Consider the following 23068-nt stretch of genomic DNA (forward strand, 5'->3'; position numbering starts at 1 on the left):
ACAGCCTGGATCGAGCAGGGCAAGCTTCCTGCTTGGGTCATATGTTCACTGAAGCCGACAAATGATTGTCAGGTGTAGATGATAATGACCAAAGATGGTTTTGATGAAGCATTTTTAATAGTCAGTGTTTTAAAGAGAGAGAGTGTGTGATTTCTTCTCCACTGTGTCTAGAGACACCACTCATTTTAGGTCCTAAAAGGAAGAAAATACCTTTCATTTCAGTCTCTTGATGCTCCAGTTGGCTTAGTGGGAATAGAATTTATCTTCAGTGGACAGAATGAGGAATGCCCCTGAGACAGACTGCCACACACACACACACACACACACCACACTGCCTACTTTTGGTCTCTATGCTAGAATGTTCTGGCGTACATATTCTCGCTTTCAAAATCCCAAACCGAACTCACTGCTGGTGAGTCCCTTACAGCCCAGCTGACCGGAAAGGGCAGGGTAGAATTGCCCCTGTGGGCTTCTCAGACTAGAACTCTTTATGGGAATAGACACCCTCATCTTGCCCTTGAGGAGAAAGCAGTTCTTGGTTTCGAACCCCCGAATACGGCATTTTATGGCATTCAACCCAATGCCATGAAGCCACTATGCCATCACAGCTCCTGAGAGCACCATTTAACAGACCATAATCATCATCGTCTTTTGGTTTTTGTCTTACATAATAAGTCTATATTGTCATTTTTAATGTAACATTTAAAGTGCTGTCCCATTGTATAAATCAGTGAGAATCTCTGGTCATCTATTTCTGTGTCCTTGCCCATTTCCCTGTTAATTACTTGAACTATCTGGTCTCTTGTTCTTGGTCTTGATTTATTATTAATCATTGATTTATGTGATGCTAGATTCTTCTATAGAAGAAGCAACATTCATATGCAACTTAAACAAACTTAATTTTAGGTCTTGTTTATGAGAGTGAGCTTAGTGTCAACAGTAAGTAGTTGAATACTTGTTTTGGAGACTAAGAATTTCCTGGTGCAAACCTGGTGCTATCAAGTCAATTAGACTAATAGCAATGCTAGAAGTAAAGCTTCCCCATTGGGTTTCCAAGGCCACAGTATTTATGTGGAAGCCAGACCGCTGCCGAATCTTTTTCTTGTGGGTTTGCACCACCGACCTTCCAGTTAGTGACCTTGTGCTTTAACTGTTGCACCACCAGGGCTCTTTCTAGACTCTAGCAGAGGTCAATAACTTCAAAGTAAGTAGCAACTCTGAAAACCCTGAGTTTAGGTTAATTTTTATGTTGTCCATAAGGAAGTCTGTTAGACGGTGTTTTCTTAGAGCCTGTCAACTTTCTGTGCATGCATAAATGAGCTTGCTTTACAAATAAGACAAATGAGTAAGGATTTGTGTCTATATTTAACAGGAGAAATAAAAGAGAAGAGATTTGAAAGGGAGAGGAAGGCTAAGGGACAGCTTGGAAAAACACTAGTTCTCCTGTGATTCAAAAAATGATGTTAACATACCTAGTTGCCTTGATGTATTTGTTTGCATATTCTGTCAACCAAAATACTGTTAAGTTTTGATAACAATCAGAAAATAAAGATTCTCCTATTAGGATGTACTATTTAAGGAACCCTGGCAGGACAGTGGACTGCTAACTTCAAGGTCGGAGGTTGAAACCCACTAGCCCATCCAAGGGAGAAAGATGAGGCAGTCTGCTCCCATAAAGATGTCTAGTCTCAGAAACCCAAAGAAAATGTGGCTTTTGAATACATTAACCACATTGTACTGACGGAATAATCCAGATAAGAAAGACTCCCTGAAGACTCCACAGGGCCAGTTCTACCTTGCCCTACAGCGTTCCTATGAGTCAGCATTGGCTTGATGGCAGTGCACGTGATGCCCCAAGTGGATGACTGATAATGTTTTCTAACTTAAAATGACAGTGATGCCTCTCAGGTGAACCAGAGACAGATAGGAAACAGAGATGCATGAATGGATTTGGGGCTTGCACTTAATTCTAGCCCCAATCTAAAAACAATTAGTTCTTATGACATGGCTTTGCTCGATGCTCATCCTCATGAAGAGATCACTGAAGATTAGGATGTGATGACAAAGTGTGGTGAAGGAACTAAATAGTGCCCAGCTGCTAGAAAGAATAGCTTCTGGGACTTAAAGACTTGTTTTCAAACAAGCAGCTATCTGATTGAGGCATCAACTAAGTCCACATGGAAGAAGCACACCCGCCTGTGTGATCCAAGGATTATCAATAATATAATCCAATCTAAGGAGGGAATGGCATCAGAGCTTAAATTGTGTACATTTGGTTTGCAGAATGTCGGGGATGATGGTGGAAGTGAAATGGATAAAACCTCCAGTGAATCCCCTTCCAATCATAGTGGAGGGATGTAAATATCCCTGTTGTCATCAGACAGAGAGCACTGGAAAGTTAATTATGGCAGACATTGTTGACCCATTTTAAATCTGTTGCAATTAAAAAAAACACGCACGTGGATTAAGCCCCTGGTGAATCCTCTCTGACCATGGATCAGGGATGGGAATAGCCTTGCCAATAGGCAGAATGCATTGGAAAGTGGATTGTTGCAGATGCATGTAGGTTAAAGTTTAGATTAGGTTAAAATTCAGTCTTCTTCATCCATTTCAACGTGTTTTTTAATATTTTCTGCTTTTCTATTGAAGGTTTTATCTATTTTACTTTTTTATTCTTAGTTTTTTAATGCTTTTCTGTATATGAACTCCAGGATAGGTAACTCTATAGAGACAATAACTGGTTCCTTAGGGGTATGCTATGGCAGGGGAGGTTGGTGGGAAATGGGGAGCTAATAACAGTGAGTGCAAGAATGAAGAAAACGTTCTAAAACTGTGGTGATGACTGTACAACTCATCTTGAGGTAATTGAACTATTGAGTTGTATGATAGATGAATTATATGCCAATAAAACTGTTGGGGGGTGGGGGTGGGGAGGAGATTCCCTGAGCCTACTTTCTATTGCACTGGTGTTAAGAATTTCTTGATTCCGTTTTTAAATGTATATGATAATTGCCTTTGAAGAAGTTGTCAAGATTCTAGCTTGGGTTTTAAGATGCCAAGTTGAGCTCATTTGTGAAAGGAGTAATGGAGGTTTGGTAAGAGAATATGCTACTGATTAAGTTCAGGGGGGTGGTATCTAGGTGGGGAAGAGATTGGTTTTCATTTGAGAGGAAAACATTCCTTGGGCACATGTTCCAAAGAGATCTCAGTGATAAGCTGAAAGGAGCCTCCATCCAGAGGCACGCAGTGCAACAATGCTAAGATGTTGGGTGAGCGGTCCAAGATACTCTGGAAGGGAGAGGCGTGGACATTGGAGGGTGGGACTGAATCCAGGCAACATGGGCAAAGTCTGAAAGAACAGAAGTTTTGTGGTAAGATGAGTCTTGGCAGGTCAGGAGAGGCCCCTTCCTGTGAGAGTCTCCCAGTGGATTACAAGAACCAACACCAGTTCCTCTTTCCACCATTCTTTTTGGCTTGAGTTGTGATTGATCACAAGCCCCTTGATTTAACTTCTGAGGTTCTTGGGTTGCATAAGCAATTTGTACTCGACTATTAACAGAAAAATGGGTGGTTTGAACCATGGAAAAAGGGCCCAGAGATGGGCTGCCCATAAAGAGTATAGTCAAGCAAACCCTATGGAGGAGTTCTGTTCCGTAGAACATGGAGTTGCTATTAGTTGGAATCAACTAGATGGCAATGGCTTGGGTGTGTAAGGCCTCTTGTAGAAAGAGTGCAGGCTTTCTGCTCCCATAATGAACTTATAGTCTTGGAAACTCACAAGAGCAGCTCGACCCTGTCCTACAGGGTCACTGAATTGGCATCCACTGAAAGCAGTGACTTGAGGGACCGCCCAGAGAAGCTCTGGTGGCTCTGTGATTTAAGCATTGTCCAGCTAACCTAGAGCTTAGAGACTCCAGCCCACCAGTCACTAAGGGAGAAAGATGGGGCCATCAGCTCCAAGATTTACAGCTCTGCTCATTCAAGGGTTGATGAGTCAGAATCGATTTGATACTGAGTTTGGTCTTGAGCTTGGACTGTGTCCACCCTGCCTCACTCTTTTGGACAGAGATGGGTAATACTTTATTTTCCACCGTGTCCATGTTTCTGCTGCCATTTGTTTTTGTTCAGAAATGACACCTTATCTCCTTTAGAATCTATTCCCCTCCGTATTCACTACCATTCAACTCTCTCATAGACACAAACTTGCCATCAAAGTTCTCCCATGACAGTTCTCCCAGGTCGTTTATGTCTGGGTTTGGGTTGGGTTGGTTTCCCCTGGAAGCTGGCCCAGCCCCTGCTGCCTCTTCCTCTGCAGAGGCTAACAAACTTGAAATGAATCCATATCACCTTGGTGTTTGGTCATTAATGTCCTGCAAGTCCTGCATCATAGAAGGAAGACACAAGTTGATTGAGAGAGGGGGTGGGGGGAGTGTTTGTATTTCAAATAGGCACTTGGTGTTTACAAGTTTTCCCCACCTTGTACCTGGCCAACATTCCGACTTAATTGAACTTCACCATCATTTCCACTTAGAGCAGAGGCACTTCAGCACGACCCGCATTTTGCGCAGGCCGCTGTATGCGTTGTAAAGTGTTTAGCAGCGTCTCTGGCCTCTACCCACTAGATGTGAATGGCGCGAGTCAGAAACGTACGCCCCAGTATCTCTCTGGCACTGAGCATACAGCACCTACCTCCCACGCCCCCAACCCCACGCCCCAGTTTGTAACAGCCAAAGTTATCTCCAGACACTGCTAACTCTCTACTGGGGGGAGGAGGGGGAGGAAAAATCAGTCCCACCGGTGAACCATTGGTTTAGGTGATAAAGCTATTCCCACTGGAAGATCTAGCTTGTACAGCTGGAAGGATTTGATTGTGAGCGTGTGATAGCTGCAAATGGGATGCCGCAAGCATAGGAACTCTCCCACCTCACCTCCATATATACCGACTGGGGAAGTGATTTTCTACAATAGCCTTACAGTGATTCAACAGCAGTGGGCTGAAGCCTTTGAGCATGAAGGTGATTTTTTTAAAAGCCATCAAAGATCCCACTGGACTTTTTTCCCTCCAATATTGAGATACCAGTCCTTTCCGGAAGCTGGCGTAGCATGTAGCTCGTCGGTGGTCTTATTCATCACAAACCACGGTCCCCAGAGGTACCCCTAATGGAGCACAAATGGACCGTGAGGGGCAAGGTGCACTGGCCAAAAAGACCAAATAGGCTTCGCTTTTCCTGCCTTTCTCCCTCAGTTAGCCCCACTTATGAACTCTGGGGCTATGAGTGTCCATGTTGTTTCATAAGGGACACAAGCACACAATGAAAGGCAGCTAGTTTCTGCTTCTCGGCCCCCATCCATTTGTTAAAATGAAGGATATGTGTTGGGGAGACATGTGTATTAGATCCCAGTGTGAGCACATGCCTACCACATGCAACCTAGGTGGAAGCAGTTGTGGTTTTACTGTCATATTTGGAACAAAATTGTTGAATAGTTAAGTCCCAACAACTTGACGACCACAAGTAGCCTTCGGTGCCTGCCACAGAGGGCAGTTGCTGCAGGACACCCAGTGGATCTCTTTGCTGGCTGCCTGCCATCCTGGATCCTTCAACAAGTTGAAAAGCCAGGACTTACAGTGGGGTCTTTCAGCTAGCCACACCGCTGCCGCCACTTGGAGGCTGCAGAAGATGACAGCTTCCAGATGTTTGAACCACCCAATCCGTTTGTTTAGATCCTGCGCCCCAGCTGATGGTGAGATTAATGCTGGCTGGACAAGCTATGGGAGATTTGTCTGGTTTCCACAGCGCCATGTTTATATTTTATTTGGATTTCTCCTTCCAAGCTGACCTCCCTGTGACCCCCTGCTGCACTGTCCACTCAGGGGCAGGCTCTGATGGCCTACCTTTGCCTGCCTTCTCATACTAGGAGTTAGGGGGCCTATTGTACACGGACGCCTCCCATTTTCCCCTTGCTAGCGGTTGGCCCAGAAACCATTTGATGACCATGGCTTTGGTTTGGGATGCTTGAAAGGGTTTGACAAGAATACTTAGCATTCCAAGACATGAGACTGTTTCCCTTGAGAAACCCGCTTTTCTCTTTTTGGAGCTTTTAGGAGTTGGATGCACAGGAAAATGCATCCTTTCCTTCATCTCTTCATGATGAAGGAAACCCTCATGGCTTTGTTGCATTAGGGATTGGAGCACAGTTGGAAACCAAGCTGTCCTGTGTTAGGAAAGCTGCACCACTGGTGGACAGTGAGGGACCTCCTAATGAATGACAAGGTGGTTGTTGGAGAGAGATATCATGGGAGGTAGAGCTTAGTTCTCATCTGGAAACCCAGGTGAGAGTTGGCCCAAACAGTCTGCACTGCCTGTGGGTCTCATAACAACACTGGCCATGAAGGTGAGGCCAAAGAGAAGCCCTCCCCACACCCCAGCACCACTGCTACTTATTATGGTTAGGAGCCCTGAGCAGGCACAGGAGACCTCCACAAAAGAGCAACCAAGATAGTTTTCAATTATTGATGCAACATGTGAAGAACTGGAAATGAGTTTTGGTAAGTCAGTATGCATGATTTTTTCCCCCTTAAATCATTGCTTAAGGGCTTCTGGCCCCTGGCTTAGAAATCCTGCCCAAAAATGCCAGATGTATTACACAGTCAAGTATTGCAATGTAAACACTGCTCTGTGCCATGAAGCAGGGTGGTCCATTTAAAAAGAGCGAGAGATTGAGAACAAGAGGAGCAAGCTTTTTGCAGCGCAGCGAACACAGTAGTGGTAGTGTCATTTGTGTTGTTGGCTGTGCAGTCAAGATTTGGAACCAGAAAATCCCAGATAAATACTTTGGCCTGCCAAAGAATAACAGCTGAAATGAAGATGCCAACGAGAGCGAGATATGGCTTGGATAATGTTGCTTCATTGGGTCAGATAAGTTTAAAAACATTGAACTAGATTGCAGAGAAACAGCAGGATGGAAGAAAACTATTGTTTCTCTGTGTGTGTGTGTGTGTGTGTGTGTGTGTGTGTGTGTGTGTGTGTGTTTACGATATTAACATCAGCTTCATCCATTTCCCTCCTATTAGTGGCATTGGAAGGTGATGGGAAGCTAGGTAAAGCAGGGCAGAGCTTCCTGTATGATCTAAGGAGCCAGAGAAAGCCCTTCTAGCTTGTTGCACCTTTTATGTGTAAACCTAAGACTTAACCTAGAGTCTTAAAGGCTTGATTAAACCAGCAGCATCCAGCAGGGAAGCAAATAAGTCCACATGGAAGAAACACATCAGCCTGTGGGATCATGAGATGTTAATGGGATCAGGAATCAAAAGATCCGAAACAAACAACTATATCTATGCAAACAAGGGGGTTTGGAGTGGAGACCCAAAGCCCATCTGTAGACAGTGGATATCCCCCCACAGAAGGGTTATAAAAAAGGGATGATTCAACCAAGGTGCAGTATAGCACCAACACCAACAAGACACATCATTCCTCTAGTTCCTGAATGCTTCCTCCCCCCCACCCCACCCCACTACCATGACCCAGTTCTACCTGACAAATCTGGCTAGACCGGAGAACACACGTTGGTACAGATAAGAGCTCTTGACACATGGAATTCAGGACAGATAAAGTCCTCAGGAACAGTAGTGGGAGAGCGATATCGTGAGGGTAGGGGAATGGCTGGGGAGGGGGAAGGGGAAGAAAGGGGAACCCATCACAAAGTTGAATGTATAGCACGTATCCCGCCCCCCCAGGACAAATAAGAGAAATATGGGTGAAGGGAAATAATAAACAGTGTAAGATACGAAATAATATTAATATATAATTGATTGAGGATTCACGAGGGTGGGGAGGGAGGGAGAGCTCAAGTAGAAAATGTTTTGGACATGATGATGGCAACATATGTACCAATATGCTTGGTGCAATTGATGTTATAAGAGCTGTAAGAGCCCCCAGTGAAATGAATTTTTAAAAAAGAAAACCAAAAAACCCTACAACTTAGCATGAAGCTCCTCTGGTGTTTTGTAGCATTGGATAGTAGCCCCCAAAGAAGTTACAAAACAAATGGGCCTCTGGTGTGTAATGTAGTGAGGTGTCTACTAATGATGCTTGTTTGGGGTCAGGAACCATCTGGGCCTTCCAGTTACTCTGCAGGAGTACTTGTTTTACAATGTAGTGGGTGATAAGAAGGAACTGGAATTTGTGGACATCTGTAATTCCAAGTAGTGTCATCAACCCTAACTGGTTATTAAGATATCTGGGTGGTGCAGCGGCTAAAATACTGGACTTTGAACCCCAAAGTTGGTGGTTCTAACCTACCAGGGTGGAATTTTGAGGGGAAGACGTGGCAGGCAGCTGTTGTAAAGATCCCACAGGCTTACAGACCATTCTCCCCTCTTGCAATGAGATGGCAATGGGTTTTTTGTTGTTGTTGTCATCACTGTTGCAATCTATTAAAAGTCCTTAGATTATTCAAAATTAAAAATGTTATATCAATATAAACACATTTTGTGCTAAGGGGAACTAGAGCTTCAGTTTGAATTTAGAGAATTGTTAAATTATCAGTGATAAAACCACCCCAATTTCTGAAATCTGTGTTATAGGGTGATTTAAAAAGCAGTAATGTAGTGGGGAAGGACAACAGAAACATGTGGGAAGGGAGACAATGGTCGGTGTGAGATCTGAAAATAATAATAATGTATAATGTATCACGGGGTCACGAGGGTGCGGTGGGGGAGAGAGGGAGAAAAGAGGAGCTGATACCAAGAGCTCAATAGAAAGTAAATGTCCAGAAACTTCTTCACAAAATAAGCACAAACAACCCACAAAGGCATTATTTTAAAAAGAAAAAAACAAAAGAATTGACCCCAGCAGTGGAAGTAATTGCTTATTTGTTTCTTACCTGACCCCCCCCACCCGCCACATGAAGTGCATGCATCCCTGTAATACTAAGGGAAAAGGCAATATGATGCCATTTGTTTTAGTTACACAGAATCCAGAGGGAAAAAGTTGCACATGTTTAATACCTTGCTTAATTGCAAAGTTTGCAATTTGAGAGAATTGGGATTAGGGCTAAATGTCTATTAACTGCTCCTTCTGGAGATTTGGGAAATAGGATGACCCTCCCCCCGCCTTTTTTTTAAATAGGTTACAGTTTCACATGGCTCCCAAAAGAAACCTCTCTCCCTTTTTGTTTCCCACACCAATTGATTTATCATTTTGCTTGCAAGCAGATCCAGAATGTTAGGGCAAGAACACACTCACTTTTTTCTCGTAACTTTTTTGTTGCGGACCGAAACCAGTTGACTTGAATAAATTTTTCTGAGCCCTGAATGTAGCCAGCAACGTGGAAAAATCTTACCATTCAGGGCCATCTGAATGTACATTTCAGCCACACAGTGAGCTGCATTGGTAAGCACTGGGCTGCTAAATACAACCATTTTTCGCAGCAGCCAGTTAGACAGGTGATTAGCATAATTAGCACTGAGCAGCTATACATATGGTAATACCGAGTGTGTAAATGCCAGCTGCGGTGTAAAATTGATGTCGGGGTCGGCCGGGCTGGGCGAGAGTATTGTGTTCCAGTGCAGGTCAGGGCCGCCGGAGCGGCCCTCCCTTTCTCTGGTTGGTGAATACGCCAAACAGAAGAGCCAGACAGAACTATAACAGCTCCGGCTTTGATGGAACAGCTCCGTTCTGTGCAAAAGGGGCTGTTCACTAACACACACGCCCTTGCACACCCTTGCACACATGCAGAGACCCACCACTTTCCCAATACAGTGTGTTGACTACATGCAAGATCCAAATGGGCTACAGCCAGGATGGGGGTTTGGGGAGGTGAATGAGCCAGATGATTCCGGGGAGGAGGGAAAAATGTCAGCCTCTGAATTTTAAAAAGAAGTTAAGAGTTCTGCCTTTGTTTTTCTCCATCATCCTTTTACCCTTAGCCCATTCCCTTGCACTGAAAAAAAAATCCCTGCTAGATGGCATTGGGCATTCCCCTAAAAGAATAGGAATGGTGCTGTCTGGGAGGGGTTCGTTAGCCCTGAACAAAATACACAGTTTCTGCGGCGTGACTCTCCTCCCAAACTGCTTGATTGGTTTAAGAAAAAGACGAGAAGATTCTTTGTGGGTAGAGCCAGACTTATTCCCCCAGCCTCTACTGTCAGACCCACTAAATTATCCTTCGTAGTTGAAAAGAAATGATAACGTGGACCTCCAGCTTGAGAGCAGTCTTGAATAGCTCGAGTCCATTTAAATGTTTGCTGGGGGGAGTGGACTGCTGTGACCAGTTCAAACATTTTGCACATTTGCACCCCTGTTTTCCAAGCCCCTCTCACCCCCCTGTCTTAAGGAGTGGGAATTTTGACAGAATATATAGTTCACACACACTGACCTCATGGTGAAACTTCCTCACGGCACCAGGGGGTCCTTATGAATCAGCCCCTAATCCAGCTAATCCCGATAGCAACAAAATCATGAAAGTGGCCCCCAGTGATGGGCATCCCCAGACACAGTTTCGAGGGAAGGGACAGTGCTAGAGAGAAATGAGGCCAGCGTGGGGGTCCACTGAGGCCAGCAGCCTGTGGATCAAGGTGTGGGACAGGCATGGTCCTTTCCGCCATGTGTGCTGGAGCAGAGGCCAATCAGAAGAGGCCCAGGATACGGGTGAGAAGACCGGAGAGCACTGAGAGGTGACGTCAGCCCCACAGAAGCTGAGCGAGATGGACAGAGGTTAATGTTATGCCACAGCCTGAATGCTATTGAGCAAGCCCACCAAACAAGCAGTTGGCATTTTCTGTTATTGTTGGGCTGGGGTTTTTGTTTTGGTTGTTTTTCATTTTTTTAAAATAATTTTATTGGGGGCTCATACAGCTCTTATCACAATCCATACATCCATCCATTGTATGTCAAGCACATTTGTTGCCCTCATAATTCTCAAAATATTTGCTTTCTACTTAAGTTCTTGGTATCAGTTCCTCATTTCCCCCCTCCCTCCCGCTCCCCCCTCCCTCATGAGCCCTTGATAATTTATAAATTATTATTTTGTCATATCTTACACTGTCCGGACGTCTCCCTTCACCCACTTTTCTGTAGTCCGGCCCCCAGGGAGGGGGTTATATGTAGATCCCTGTAATCCGTTCCCCCTTTCCACCCCACCCTCCAGGTATCACCACTCTCACCACTGGTCCTGAAGGGATCATCTGTCCTGGATTCCCTGTGTTTCCAGTTCCTATCTGTACCAGTGTACATCCTCTGGTCTAGCTAGATTTGTAAGGTGGAATTGGGATCATGATAGTGGGGCGGGGCATTTCAGAACTAGAGGAGGGTTGCATGTTTCATCATTGTCTTTCATTTTTAAATGTAGGCTTTGTCATTGATAGGTGCTGTCAGATCAGTTCTGACCAACAGAATGAAATGTGGTCCAGGACAATGTCCCCTTTAGGGATCCTAACTAAGAGCTTGATGCAAAGCACACAGTGGTAGCAACTGATTTCTGGTGCCAGGTCAAGCTCAGAGTAAGCATGCTGCTTCCCCATCTGTTTAGAGCAAAGATCGCATCCCCCATACATAGGCCCCTTCTGCAGAATGATGGAAGATGGGTGTGGCATCTGCTGGCTTGTAGCATAAAGGGTTCAGGTTAATTCATGCTAGATCCTGAGGCTGTTCGCAGCCTAGAGTCAAGGAGTAAGGGAAGTCAGACTTGGCCACTCTGCAGGCTGCTGCCGGAAGTCAGAACGTCCTTGGCTTTCTGGGCTGGGACTTCTAAGGCTGCCTTAGGCAGGGTTATCCACAGCTTCCGTTACTTGAGCAGCTGCTGACGCATGAAGACGAGTAAGTCTCCAACTGATGGAGGGTTGCCTTGGGAGCTGGGGGGGCCCATAAGACAAAACAGATTGGGATCTGTGGTAGACAGCAGGTCAGTCAGGCTGTGTGCTGACTGCTGTGCCCATCAGCCAGGCAGGTGGGCTTGGTGGAAAGTTATGCTAAGGGAACCCAGCAGTCCCAGATGGTGCAGCAAGCCCTTGGTGGGCTGGACCAGTATGGAATAATGGACTGGCGCAGCTCGTGACCTTCAGCATTCCTCCGCATGCCCTGTGCAGTGCCCAGCAAGGGTGGGAGGTGGGGTTGGGGCACCTGCTCCTGCTCTTGGCTGGGAGAGGTGTAGGATTGGAGTAGGCAGGGGGTCCACCTCTTTGGGCTCTTTTCATGAAGGCCGTATCTTTTAGGGCAGTAAGTGCTTCCCCACACCAAAACTAAAGGGCACAAGCCCATCGGCGAGAAATGGCACAGAAGCCCGGGCAGTCAGGTTGGGCAAGAGAGAAGGGAGGAAGAGTGACAGAACATGAGTTTTCAGTCAATTGCCCAAATCACTGAGTCGTCACTCTTTTTTATTTCTCCCCTCTCTCAATTAAAAAAACACCACTAGTGACAATAGTTTTGTATTTGCTTCCATTTAAAGATGTGCTTGTTTCCTGCCTCACAACGACCATGCATAACACTGAAAGAAGACCTGAAGCAAGTAACCAAATCAAACAACCTCACTTCCATTGAGCCCTTATCAACTCGCATTGACCCTTCTAGGCTATGGTAGGACTGCCTCCAGGGATCCCCAAGGCTGTCGATCCTGCTGGAAGGGGGCCATCATACCTTACTTATATCTTTCTCTCGCAGAGAGGCTTCTGGGTAACAGCAGAGCACTTTAATCACTGCTAACACCTGGGTTTCTAGGGCCATTAAAGTGGCAAGGGGGTGTCTCTGTAGATGCTGTTAGATGATTTATCAGATTAATCAAATGCAAATGCTAAGTTTGCATATACACAGACTTTCTTTTCCTAATTGGACTCTGAGTGGGTACTTTTCAGGCTGAAGGGGTCTCATTTATTTCGACTGATTGACATTTGGAGGCTTTGAGGGGAATTACTCTCTTGTACATAAGACTGCTTGTTCCCAAGGCTCTGTACTGAGGCCACTCATCCATTCCTTCAGTCAACAGGCAGGGCAGGGTAGTACCTTCTTTGGGGGACTTGGGATTTATTGGGTAGAGGGATCTTCAGTTGAGCCCTCAGATCATGTTTTAGATGGCTTTCAGTAAGCGTTTGTAGAAACTTTTTTGCATGAGGGCCACAAACATTCAGTAAGCTCTGTACTGAAGGCTGGGCTAAGAAATTCCCCGGCAGGGACGATTGATTATGAGGACAGTCGACAATGGGTTGGAATAGTCCTGGCCCAGAGGTACAGACAGATTCCTCAGCATACTGGTTGCTCAGCTGTGCTGATTCTTCGAAAACCACACTTTGGCAAGGGGTGAATCAACAAAGCTTCTCAGGAAATTGCCGGAGATGCAGTTTACCTTACCTCTCTTACTGACATGAGTTTAAGGCTCACATTTCTAGAGAACAGGATAGCCGAAGACAGGTGAAGAAACTTAGAGTTGCTTGTGTTTGGGTGCCTGTATGTCTCTCTGCTCCCTCTAAGACAGGCTCCTCTGGGGCCCACAAGGAAACAGAGACCTGTCCACTGCACCATTGTGTCCTACTGAAAAATCTACCTCCTTTGTGTAATGAGGCAACCTTGTCATCCCCCACCTGTTTGCCCTACATAACCTCAAAGCTCCAGATGAGCTAGGTCTGGGTCACTGGAATGTGACAGTCCCAGCCCACCTCCCAGAAGGTTCAGAAGAATTCTCACTTGGGTGAGAACCCTGTCCATTGCAATGGTCCCTCCCATTCTGCTGTGTGTGTGGGCTTGCCAGGAGCCCGGCCAACTCAGTGTTGTTCACAGTGAACAACAAACCCGCCTCCCAACGCTGTACTCGGGTCCTCACCGGGGGCTCAGAAGTCACAAGGCGAGTGGGGCAGATGCCAAGCACACTGAGCACAAAGCTGAAGGATCCCTTCTGCCACTTTGGAGCCAGGGGATTCTGGGCAAGTCACGCAACATTTGCAACAACTTTTTCTCGTCTGTAACATGAAGGTAGTTTGATAACATGCTCTGTCAATGGATGAAGAAATGGGCACCTGCTCAGCTTCTGGCTCAGGTCAGCTAATCCTCCGGCTATTTTATGAGGTTAGCAGGAGATTCTTATCCCCCCACTTTACAGAGCAGGCTACTGCTGGGTATTTACATTAAGGGACTTGTCCTAAGCTCCCATTGCTACATATGGGAGTGCTGGGACTTGATACCCAGGTCTTCTCACTACCACACAAGCGCAGGATCCTGGGATAATAGTCATCTTGAATCTTCTTCATTCAGAAGGAGAACAATGTACAGTGGACATGTGGCTATGATGGCAAAACATTTTTGCAGTGAGCTGGTTTTTCATTCGGATCTTTACCAAGTAGCATTCAAATTTATAGGTTTTTTTGCTATCGCTGTTACTGGCGCTATTGTTTTGTCACATAGACCTTAAATGACACATTTTTGTTCATAAAAATTTGGAGATAGACCCACAAAAGGGATGCAGGTAAATGTTATCTAAAGATCATCACTTAGTAATAGCAACTATTGACAGGTGGCCTATATCTGGATAAGAAAAAGTGAAGACGGATTTGGTTCTGTTCAATAGTTGCTTTTCCTTTGCAGGAGAGTGTGAATGTTAATTTCTCGGTATATAAGAAGGCCTATGGCCTTCAAAACTAGCACCACCCCCACCCCCCACTGCAGCTCATGATGGGTAAATCCAGTCCTCGCACCCTCTCTTGACAAAGAGAATAGGGCGGTCATGAACAACTTTGGGCTGTCCAGCTGCAATCAGCTGTGTTTTAGGCCAGGCATTCCCTTGCATAACAAAAGCCAGGTGAATCCACAAATTTCTTTCTCCAGAGGGGTTCCTGTTTCTAATAGCTTATTCCAAAGCACCCTGGTTGAATATTGACGTAAGGCCCTGTGAATGAGTGCAGTTTATAGCACAGGGACCCTGTAGAAGGACCCAAGTTTGAAGTAGCCTTTGTCCCACACCCAGTGACTCATGCCACCCTGATTGCTCTCATGGCTCTTGGCTCTTGTCATGCCTTGATATTATCTTACAAGTTTGCTTCTCTATTTCCTGTTCTTTTTGCCCCTTTGAGAAAGAACATACCAGTCTCATCCACGACAACCTACCCAGTTGCTTAGCACATAGTACCAGTTGTCATTGAGTCAACTCTGACTCTCGCAGGCTTGTGGGGGTCAGAGCAGAAATGTGCTGCATAGGGTTTTCAGTGGCTCACTTTCTGAAAGTTGGTCAAGAATCTCTCCTAAGGAGTTTCTGAGCTAGCAGCCACACTGACTAAGCATTTGCACCCTACCCCCACCCCCAGGGACTCCCAGCACCTAGTAGGCACCACACTTGATGATCGAATCATGCTAAGGCTATTTGTCAAATAAGATAGATGTCAATTAAACTTATAAGATACTACTGAATAGTCTTGCCAAGACATTAACCCTAAAAGAAATATAGAATGAGATGTTCAATTGACTAACTATATTAGAATGTAGGATACAGCATGGGAGTAGAAGAAGTTTGAGAAGAATTCACTTTTAAAACCCTAGTTGCTCCTCCTAACCCAGAGGTTCTCAACCTGTGGGTCGCAACCCCTATGGGGGTCGAATGACCCTTTCATAGGAGTCACCCGATTCATAACAGTAGCAAAATTTCAGTTATGAAGTAACAATGACAATTTTATGGTTGGCGGGGGTCACCCCAACATAAGGAACTGTATGAAAGGGTCGCGGCATTAGGAAGGTTGGTGGTAGTCTGGTCTTGGTCGAAACTGGTTGCCACATTAGCAAGATACTCATATGTTTCACCAGAGCAAGAGATGGAAGAACAAGGTATTTTCAATTCCAGAGACAGGACAGATAGGCACTTTTATAGGAGCGTGTGTTTATTCAAATATGTATCTTAACAATCTGTAAGAGGCTACATTATAGAAGCGCTCACAGTCCTCGAGAGCAGGATTCTGCTCACTGGGGCTGCCTGTCTGCGCAGAGTGGTTCCTGAGGGCCAGCACCTGAGTCACTGTCTCAAAGGGAATTAAGGAGATGCCTATAGTCCTCCGTGGGGTTTTTAATCTTAGGGATTTGAATCGCCTGAATTTTTAAGTGTCAAGAAAGGTGGAAGGAAATGCGGTGCCATTCGTGGGACTTCGTAGGTGGGGCCAACAGTGAATGTCCTTGGTTGCTAACTGGAAGGTGGCCATTCACAGTCACCCGAGGTGCCTCCGGAGAGAGGCCCGGTGGTCCGTGTCTGGAGCAAGGGGCATAGGAAACTATGGCATACAGCCCTTCTCCGACACACAGGGGCGCCATGACTCAGAGTCAACTTGATGACGTCTGGATTTTGCTTCATATTTTCATGCCATACTTGAGGAGGCAGTTTGGAAGCATAGATGATTTGTAGATGTGAGACATCAGTTGTGGTGTAGCCAGGGTTAAAACAAGGGAACCGTTTGAGCAGAGGCTGTTTGGGCTTGGCAGCTTTTCCAAAGTGGTGCCTGGATGTAATTGGCTTCTTAGCTTAAGACAGTTTCTACATCTCTACAGAATGTGGATTGAATTTGATTCCGTTCCCTCTTGACTTGGCTGAAAATCTGCCACAGTTTGCCACCTTGTAGACTGGGGGCGGGGAGAGGAATAGGAGGTTCTGGTGAAGGAGCAAGACTGCCCTTGGGCAGCTTCAAGATGGAGAGGGCTGCAGAGAAAAGGCCTCTAAAGGTTTACAGTCTGCAACACACTCTGAGTTGGAATTGACTCCATATCAGTAGATCTGGGGATTCGAACACTTTTTTTATTAGCCAGATGATAAGTGGCCTCTCCCAGCACTTCTCTCTCTCACCCCAGTTAACCAGTTGCCATGGGTCCTGACTCATGGTACCCCAATATGTGTCAGAGGTCTCAGACCTGTGCTTCCTAAGGGTTTCAATGGCTCACTTGTTGGTAGATCACCTGGGAGGCACTGCCAGTCTTTTAATTAGCAATGAGCATGTGACCTGCTCGCGACACCCGTCGTCCCCTACCTCCAGACACGCGCACACACCGCACTAAACCTCTTCTCTGTGCCCATGCTCATCCGCTCAAACCTGGGCCGCCAACCCAGGGTGAATCTGGCAAAATGTCCTAATGAGGGCACTATTTGCCTTTTAGCTTGCCTCTTGTTTATAAAATATGCCCAGAGGGCTAAACACCCTGCTGCTCCCAGTTCTTCTTTACTAGCCCCAACCAAAGGTTTATGTCCTTGAACACTAAACTTGAAGAGAAAGGATTCCTCTTCTGGAAAGCTGAGATCATGACTAGTTCTCTCCAAACGAGCTGGAAGCCCACTTCTCCACCCACAGGGACTTGGGGAACCATCCACTCTTGCTTCCTTGTCGTGGAGGGTTTATGTGCCGTTGTTTCGGGTGAGGGGTACACGTGCTGGTGTATGAGTGTGAACACATGCAGTGGGGTGTGTATGGAGTATGTTTGTTATGTGCAGTCTGAGTGTGTGCCCAAGTATGTTCGTGGGGGGCAGGGAGGTGTGCTTCTAAGATTCACCTTGCGTGTTTTGCTGCTGCTTCCCTTAGGGGCTCTCCCACACAGCCATTTATTCTTCCAGAATAGTGACCATCCCTCCCATCCAACACATGCACCACGCCTGGGAGAGATGCACCCCTTCCCACAGCCCTTCACGGCCAGGTACAGCATTCTGAGCATGGCTTAGTCCAATACTATTATTGAAATATAACCTTGAGCCTGAGGATTTAAAATGGAGTAAGGGTGGGGGGTGGGGAAGAAGTTCGCAGCAACAGGGTCGGGATGTTTCTGATGGTGTGGTCACTTGTGCCTGATTGTGCTGGGTTTTAGCATAACTGGCTTTGGCCAACGTGGTTGGAACCAGTTTGGTCCTGAGACAGCAGCGTTGGCCATATGCTCAGCATCACCTGGGGAGTTTCTGGGGTGACAGAGAGGCAGGGCCATATGTGTTCTGGGTGCTCCCTGGTGCCTCTGCGAAAGCCAGCTTCTGCAACTGCACACGAGGGCACGCTGAGGCATGGCCAGTGCATCTCGTTTGCCGTCCATGGGCGTTGCCCTGGGGATCTGACTTGAATCGTATTATTCACCTTACACCGCCAACCACACATTTGCCACCTTTTCTTGCTTCTTGTTGGAGGGAGAAGGTAAGAAGTCTGTTGCCTTTGCCAGATTATTTAGAAGAGTGTAAATTGAAGCCATTGATCTCGAAGTGTGCTACAGGAGCCGACTGTTTATACAAGCGAAAGAAATTGTAGCAGGAATATTTGGTCTGGTATTCAAGGAAAAGGTGTCTCAAGTTCTCCCTTCCCCTTTATCCATATGGTATGTTCGTTATAATGTGGACAAAGCACGCATCTTTTAGGTTTGTGTGTGGCTGAATGGCCAGCAGGCATTCATGGATATAGTGAGTATTTTTTTCTCTCCTATTCTTATTAACATCTTGCATCCATATGGTCCATTTGTTACAATTGATGAAGCAATCCTGATGTTATTACTAACCAAAACCCAGAGTTTACATAAAAGGTTCACTCATGGGGTTGTAAAGTGCTATGGGTTTGGATGAATGCATGACGTCTGTGTTCAACTTTATAGTACCATACGGAAGTTTCCCTGCCCTGAAAATGCCCTGTGTCCCACCTGTTCATCTGCTGCACCTCCAAAAACCATCAGTCCCTGTATTGCCCGTGTGTTGTGAGCTGCCGAGTTGATTCCGACTCCTAGCAACCCGACGTGCCAGAGTGGAACCCCGCTGCCCACCGGGTCCTCGGCGGAAATGTTTGCCGAGCAGATACCCGGGTCTTTTCTTTCTCCGAGTGGCTGTTGAGGTCTGGGTTCAGACAACCCACTTTGGGGTTAGCAGCCATACTTAACCATCGCTACCCCCTGAGCCCCCCCACCCCCTCCAGGTGCCTTCCTGTCCTGATTGGTTGGCCTTTTCCAGAATGTCCCATAGGTAGAATGGTGCAGCATATAGCTTTGGGGATTGGCTACTTTCATGCTGTGCATTAAAAATTCCCCTATGTCTTTTTAGTGTTCGCTAGCTCATGCCTTTTTACCACTCCAAGCACTCCATTAGGAGCCCTAGTGGTACAGTGGTTAGAGTACTTAGCTGCTAACCAAAATGTTGGCAGCTGCTCCTCAGGAGAAGATGTGGAGCCTTCATTGGTAAAGACTCATGTCCTTGGCAGTTTGACTGTGTCCCATAGGGTCACTGTGAGTTGGAACACACTAGATGATATTAGCTGTCTTTTCCTAACTAAAGTGAATGTTACCTTACTTAGATTTTATGTATGGGAGTCATCGGCTCTTCATTTTTGTGACCAGGGCGCCTTCGTTGTGCACCACAAAGCTGTTACTGAGCCGTCAGATAGAATGGAAACTTGCAATAACTTTGCCCTTCTAATTGAAAACTACATGTGTTTGTCAGTTGGTGGACGAGTAAGTCGTGAATTAAATTATACTCGCCAAAAGATTGGAGAAGAGGCCATGTTTAATCCTCAACTCATGATCCAGACCCCGAGAGAAGAAGGTGCTGATGTCCTCACCACAGAAGCGCTCCAGCAACACCTGGACTCCGCGCTCCAGGCCAGCCGAGTCCACGTGTACATGTATAACAGGTAAGGCAGGGCCCCCTGTGTAAGGTGGTAAGATTGTCTTGGAAACATGCCAGGTATATTAGCTCAAATAGTTTTCTAATAAAATTCTATCTTTTCCCCCTCTGACAGAGTAAGTATATTTCTCTGTAATGTATTTTCAACAAACATCTTGGCACCTTTGCCCAAGTGAGTTCCACAACCATTCTAAAGAGATTTCCGTCACACGAGGCACAGCGGGTACATGCTCAGCTCCTAACAAAAAGGTTGCCAGTTTCAGCCCACCAGCTGCTCTGCGAGGGAAAGATGTGGCGTCTGCTTCAGAAAAGATTGCAGCCATGGATGCCCTGTGGGGCAGTTGTCATGTATCTAAACTCTCAAGTACTTCAGGGCAGGGACTTCCGTTTCCGGCATCCTTCATTGTCATAGCTAAGCATTTAGAACAAAGTAGCCATTTTATTGACTGGCAGACTGGCTACCTGGGCTGAGTAACTTGGATCCTCTCCCTGAATTATTGAGCGGCTGTTATCACTAAATCCCATTTTTCAGGAGACCGCTCAGGTGGCACTTATCTCACTGGGCCCCACCCCCAGGGTTACAAGTGCCTCTGGGTAGTTGGCAGTAGAATTTTGTTGTTTGTTTGTTTGTTTGTTTGTTTTAACCTGTGAGGTGAGCAAGGGTGGCTGTGACGCAGTCAATGGGCAGAAAGAAACAGTGGCAGGAATACAGAAGGAAAATAAGATGCTTGCCCCTGCCCTAGTCACCAGTACCCCAGGAGTCCCCCTAGATGGGCCAAAGACCCATTCCAGCCTGAAGTGTATGACCCCAGGGCCCTGGCATCATCTAGACAGGTCACTGTCAACGTGATTCCTGACCAGATTTATCGGTAAGGGCTGTGAAAAATATCAGGAAGACATTTCATGTTTCTGGTATCTTGGCTGAAAGGCAGATCCCCACCTCTTGCCAGCACAGCCTTCTGTTCTCCCCACCCCAAGTCTGGAGAGCACTCTAAGGGAAGCATCTAGGTGAAGTTTCAAAAACGCTGCACTGTCATCGATAGGACCTGTGAAGAGGCTAGAAGGGTCTCCTGTATGCGTTTCTATTATTCCCAGTGGGACTCTGTCTGAAGAAACTTACCACTCGGAGTTGGTTCTGACTCAAAGGTCCCCGATCAGGAGAAGGACATAGCACCTGGTCCTGCCCCCAGCACGCCGTTTGCAGCCATTGTGCTGTTCGTTTTCCCTATTGATGTTATGTCTAGTGAAAACACATAGAGTCGGATAGGTAAATGAATGGAAAGAAGTCCAGGGGAGGGGAAGATGGATGGATGAGTGGGTGGATAGATGGCTGGATCGATAACTTGGCCCATGACTTCAAGGCACTGGCAGTCTAGTTGGAGAGGAAAGATGGATGGATGGATGGATGGATGGGTAAATTGGCCCCTAACTTCACAGAACTGGCAGTCTAGTTAGAAAGGAAAGGCATTGGTATGAGTGGGCAGATACAAAGTCAAACACAATGAGTCCCCACCCTGCGATTCTCTCATCCCCCCAGCCAGCTACTGTGTAGAGTTCAAGAGAAGGGGTCCTTTTCAGCAGTGCTGGTCAGACAAAGCTTAGCAAGAAGGTGGTGTTTAAGCCAGGACCCTAAGGGGTCTTGAGAGGAAGACTAGGGAAGGAGCACAGTGTAGACGGGTTCTTTGCTTGGAAACAGACTTCTCTTAAGAGATCAATAAAGCAGAGCAACTGTTTGGAGGGAATTTGTGGGTTTGTTCTGTGCTTCCCTCTTTCCCCATTCCCTTCCAAATCCCTCTGTTTTCAAGCTAGGTTTATCTCCCCCAACTCATTCAGAAAGGCAAGGATATATATCCTATTGCTCTGGAAATAATAGAACTCTGAGCTAATTATTGGTCAGTACAATTACTATCATGTCTATAGGACAAGAGTAGAGTAAGACTCTATCCTAGTGTCACTGTACTGTGGGGATTTGGTCGACCTAGCTAGTGTCTTTTATGGCCTCTGGCGAAAACAGGAAAAACACTACGTATTATGGAAGTAGATAATAAAGATACAGTTGCCATTTTTAAAAAAAGTCAATACTATTTCCCCACCTGAATATACGTTTGTAAGTTAAAACTTCACTAATTGAGTCTTTTCTTACTTATTTGGAGTTTGTGATCATTCAACGGGGCTACCCTAAAGTTGTTTCATGCATGTAGAAAAGCAAATGAATGGCGTAAACAAGATTATTGTAGAGCACACTTCAGAAAACAAGACTTCAAGTAGTTTTGTAGCGCTCATTTACATAAACACCCCCGTGTTCATTACAATCCAGAATTATCTATTCATTAAAGCAAGCTTGCTGGGTCTCTCTTGGCAAAAGTTTTGCTAAGTTTTGACAGGTGCTGAAAAGCGATAGAAATTGCAGTTCTTCTACATATTCTATAGTTCTGATTGTGCAACCAATTTCTTTCATTTTCCACACTGAAGCAATTTTTTTAATCTCTGCTTTTCTTTTTACAGACAGTGGAAATTGGAACATTTGTGCTATAAATCAGGAGAGCTCATCACAGAAACAGGTTACATGGATCAGGTATATTTTCTTTCTGTTTATAAGCATTCCTAAAAATTTCTCTACCTCCCCCTACAGACCCCCACTCCCCTGCAGTAGTATGCATTAACCTAATGCAAGGCATGTTCTTTTTACTTTTGACAGATAATAGAGTACCTTTACCCCTGTTTGATTATTACGCCCTTGGACTGCTTCTGGGAAGGGGCAAAGTTACAGGCTGGGACAGCTTATCTCCTGTAAGTGTGCCATCTGGGTTTTCTAGAACAGAATCTTTTCTTTTTTTTTATGTTGTTGGGTCATTGTTTGTTCTCTTTTAGTTTTGAACAAGAAATGAAAACATTGATATTCCAAGTGCATTTTTTCCAGTGAATAGTTGGGGGGGGGGGCGTGTTTCAGAATGTTTTTCCTCTTTTCAAAAAAAAAAAGTTCTGTAGGCATCATTAAATTCCATTCACTTTTACCAACCCATTTATATGCAAATAAAATGGAAATGACCAGGGAGCAAGTACTGATTTTTAACTCTTTTAAATGTTTGCAGTTTTGCCAGTCACTTATGTGAGGTTAGGGTTAGCTGGCTACCCCTATCCCCAACCCCTCCCCTCCAAGGAGAGAATTAATCAGTGGGTAACCATCACAACTAAGTGTTTTAAGTGAAAGTACAAGATCTTCCTGTGAACAAAATACCAACGTTTCTTTGGGTCCCATGAAGGGTTGCTGAAGGGGAAAATTCGCTTTTTCTGAAGGCAATGGATAGGCATTGCGTCTGGGCATATCAGTTGGATCTTATATGGACTGCATCATTTAAAGAATAATTGTTGATCAGTGTAGACGTTTTGAGTTAATTATGCACAAGTTGGTGCCTGGGCTATTGTTTCTGTGCATATCTGCAAAAGCAATCTGCAGTGGCCATGCCTTGACCTTCAGTGT

At 45.7% G+C, this 23068-nt stretch overlaps 1 protein-coding gene across 2 annotated transcripts in view; it reads left to right on the plus strand.

The window, feature by feature from the left end:
* Window positions 1-23068, plus strand: part of PTCH1 (patched 1) — a 62382-nt gene that overhangs the window by 4260 nt on the left and 35054 nt on the right. For both annotated transcript variants that reach the window (XM_045289423.1, XM_045289424.1), the window contains exons 3-5: window positions 19405-19594; window positions 22093-22162; window positions 22286-22377. In XM_045289423.1, the coding sequence (XP_045145358.1) occupies window positions 19464-19594; window positions 22093-22162; window positions 22286-22377 (293 nt within the window). In that variant the 5' untranslated portion in view covers window positions 19405-19463. The remainder of the gene's footprint in view (window positions 1-19404; window positions 19595-22092; window positions 22163-22285; window positions 22378-23068) is intronic.

The sequence above is a fragment of the Echinops telfairi genome, unplaced genomic scaffold (genome assembly GCF_000313985.2).
Source record: "Echinops telfairi isolate 266 unplaced genomic scaffold, ASM31398v2 ScPeMD7_27;HRSCAF=92, whole genome shotgun sequence".
Lineage (NCBI taxonomy): Eukaryota > Metazoa > Chordata > Mammalia > Afrosoricida > Tenrecidae > Echinops > Echinops telfairi.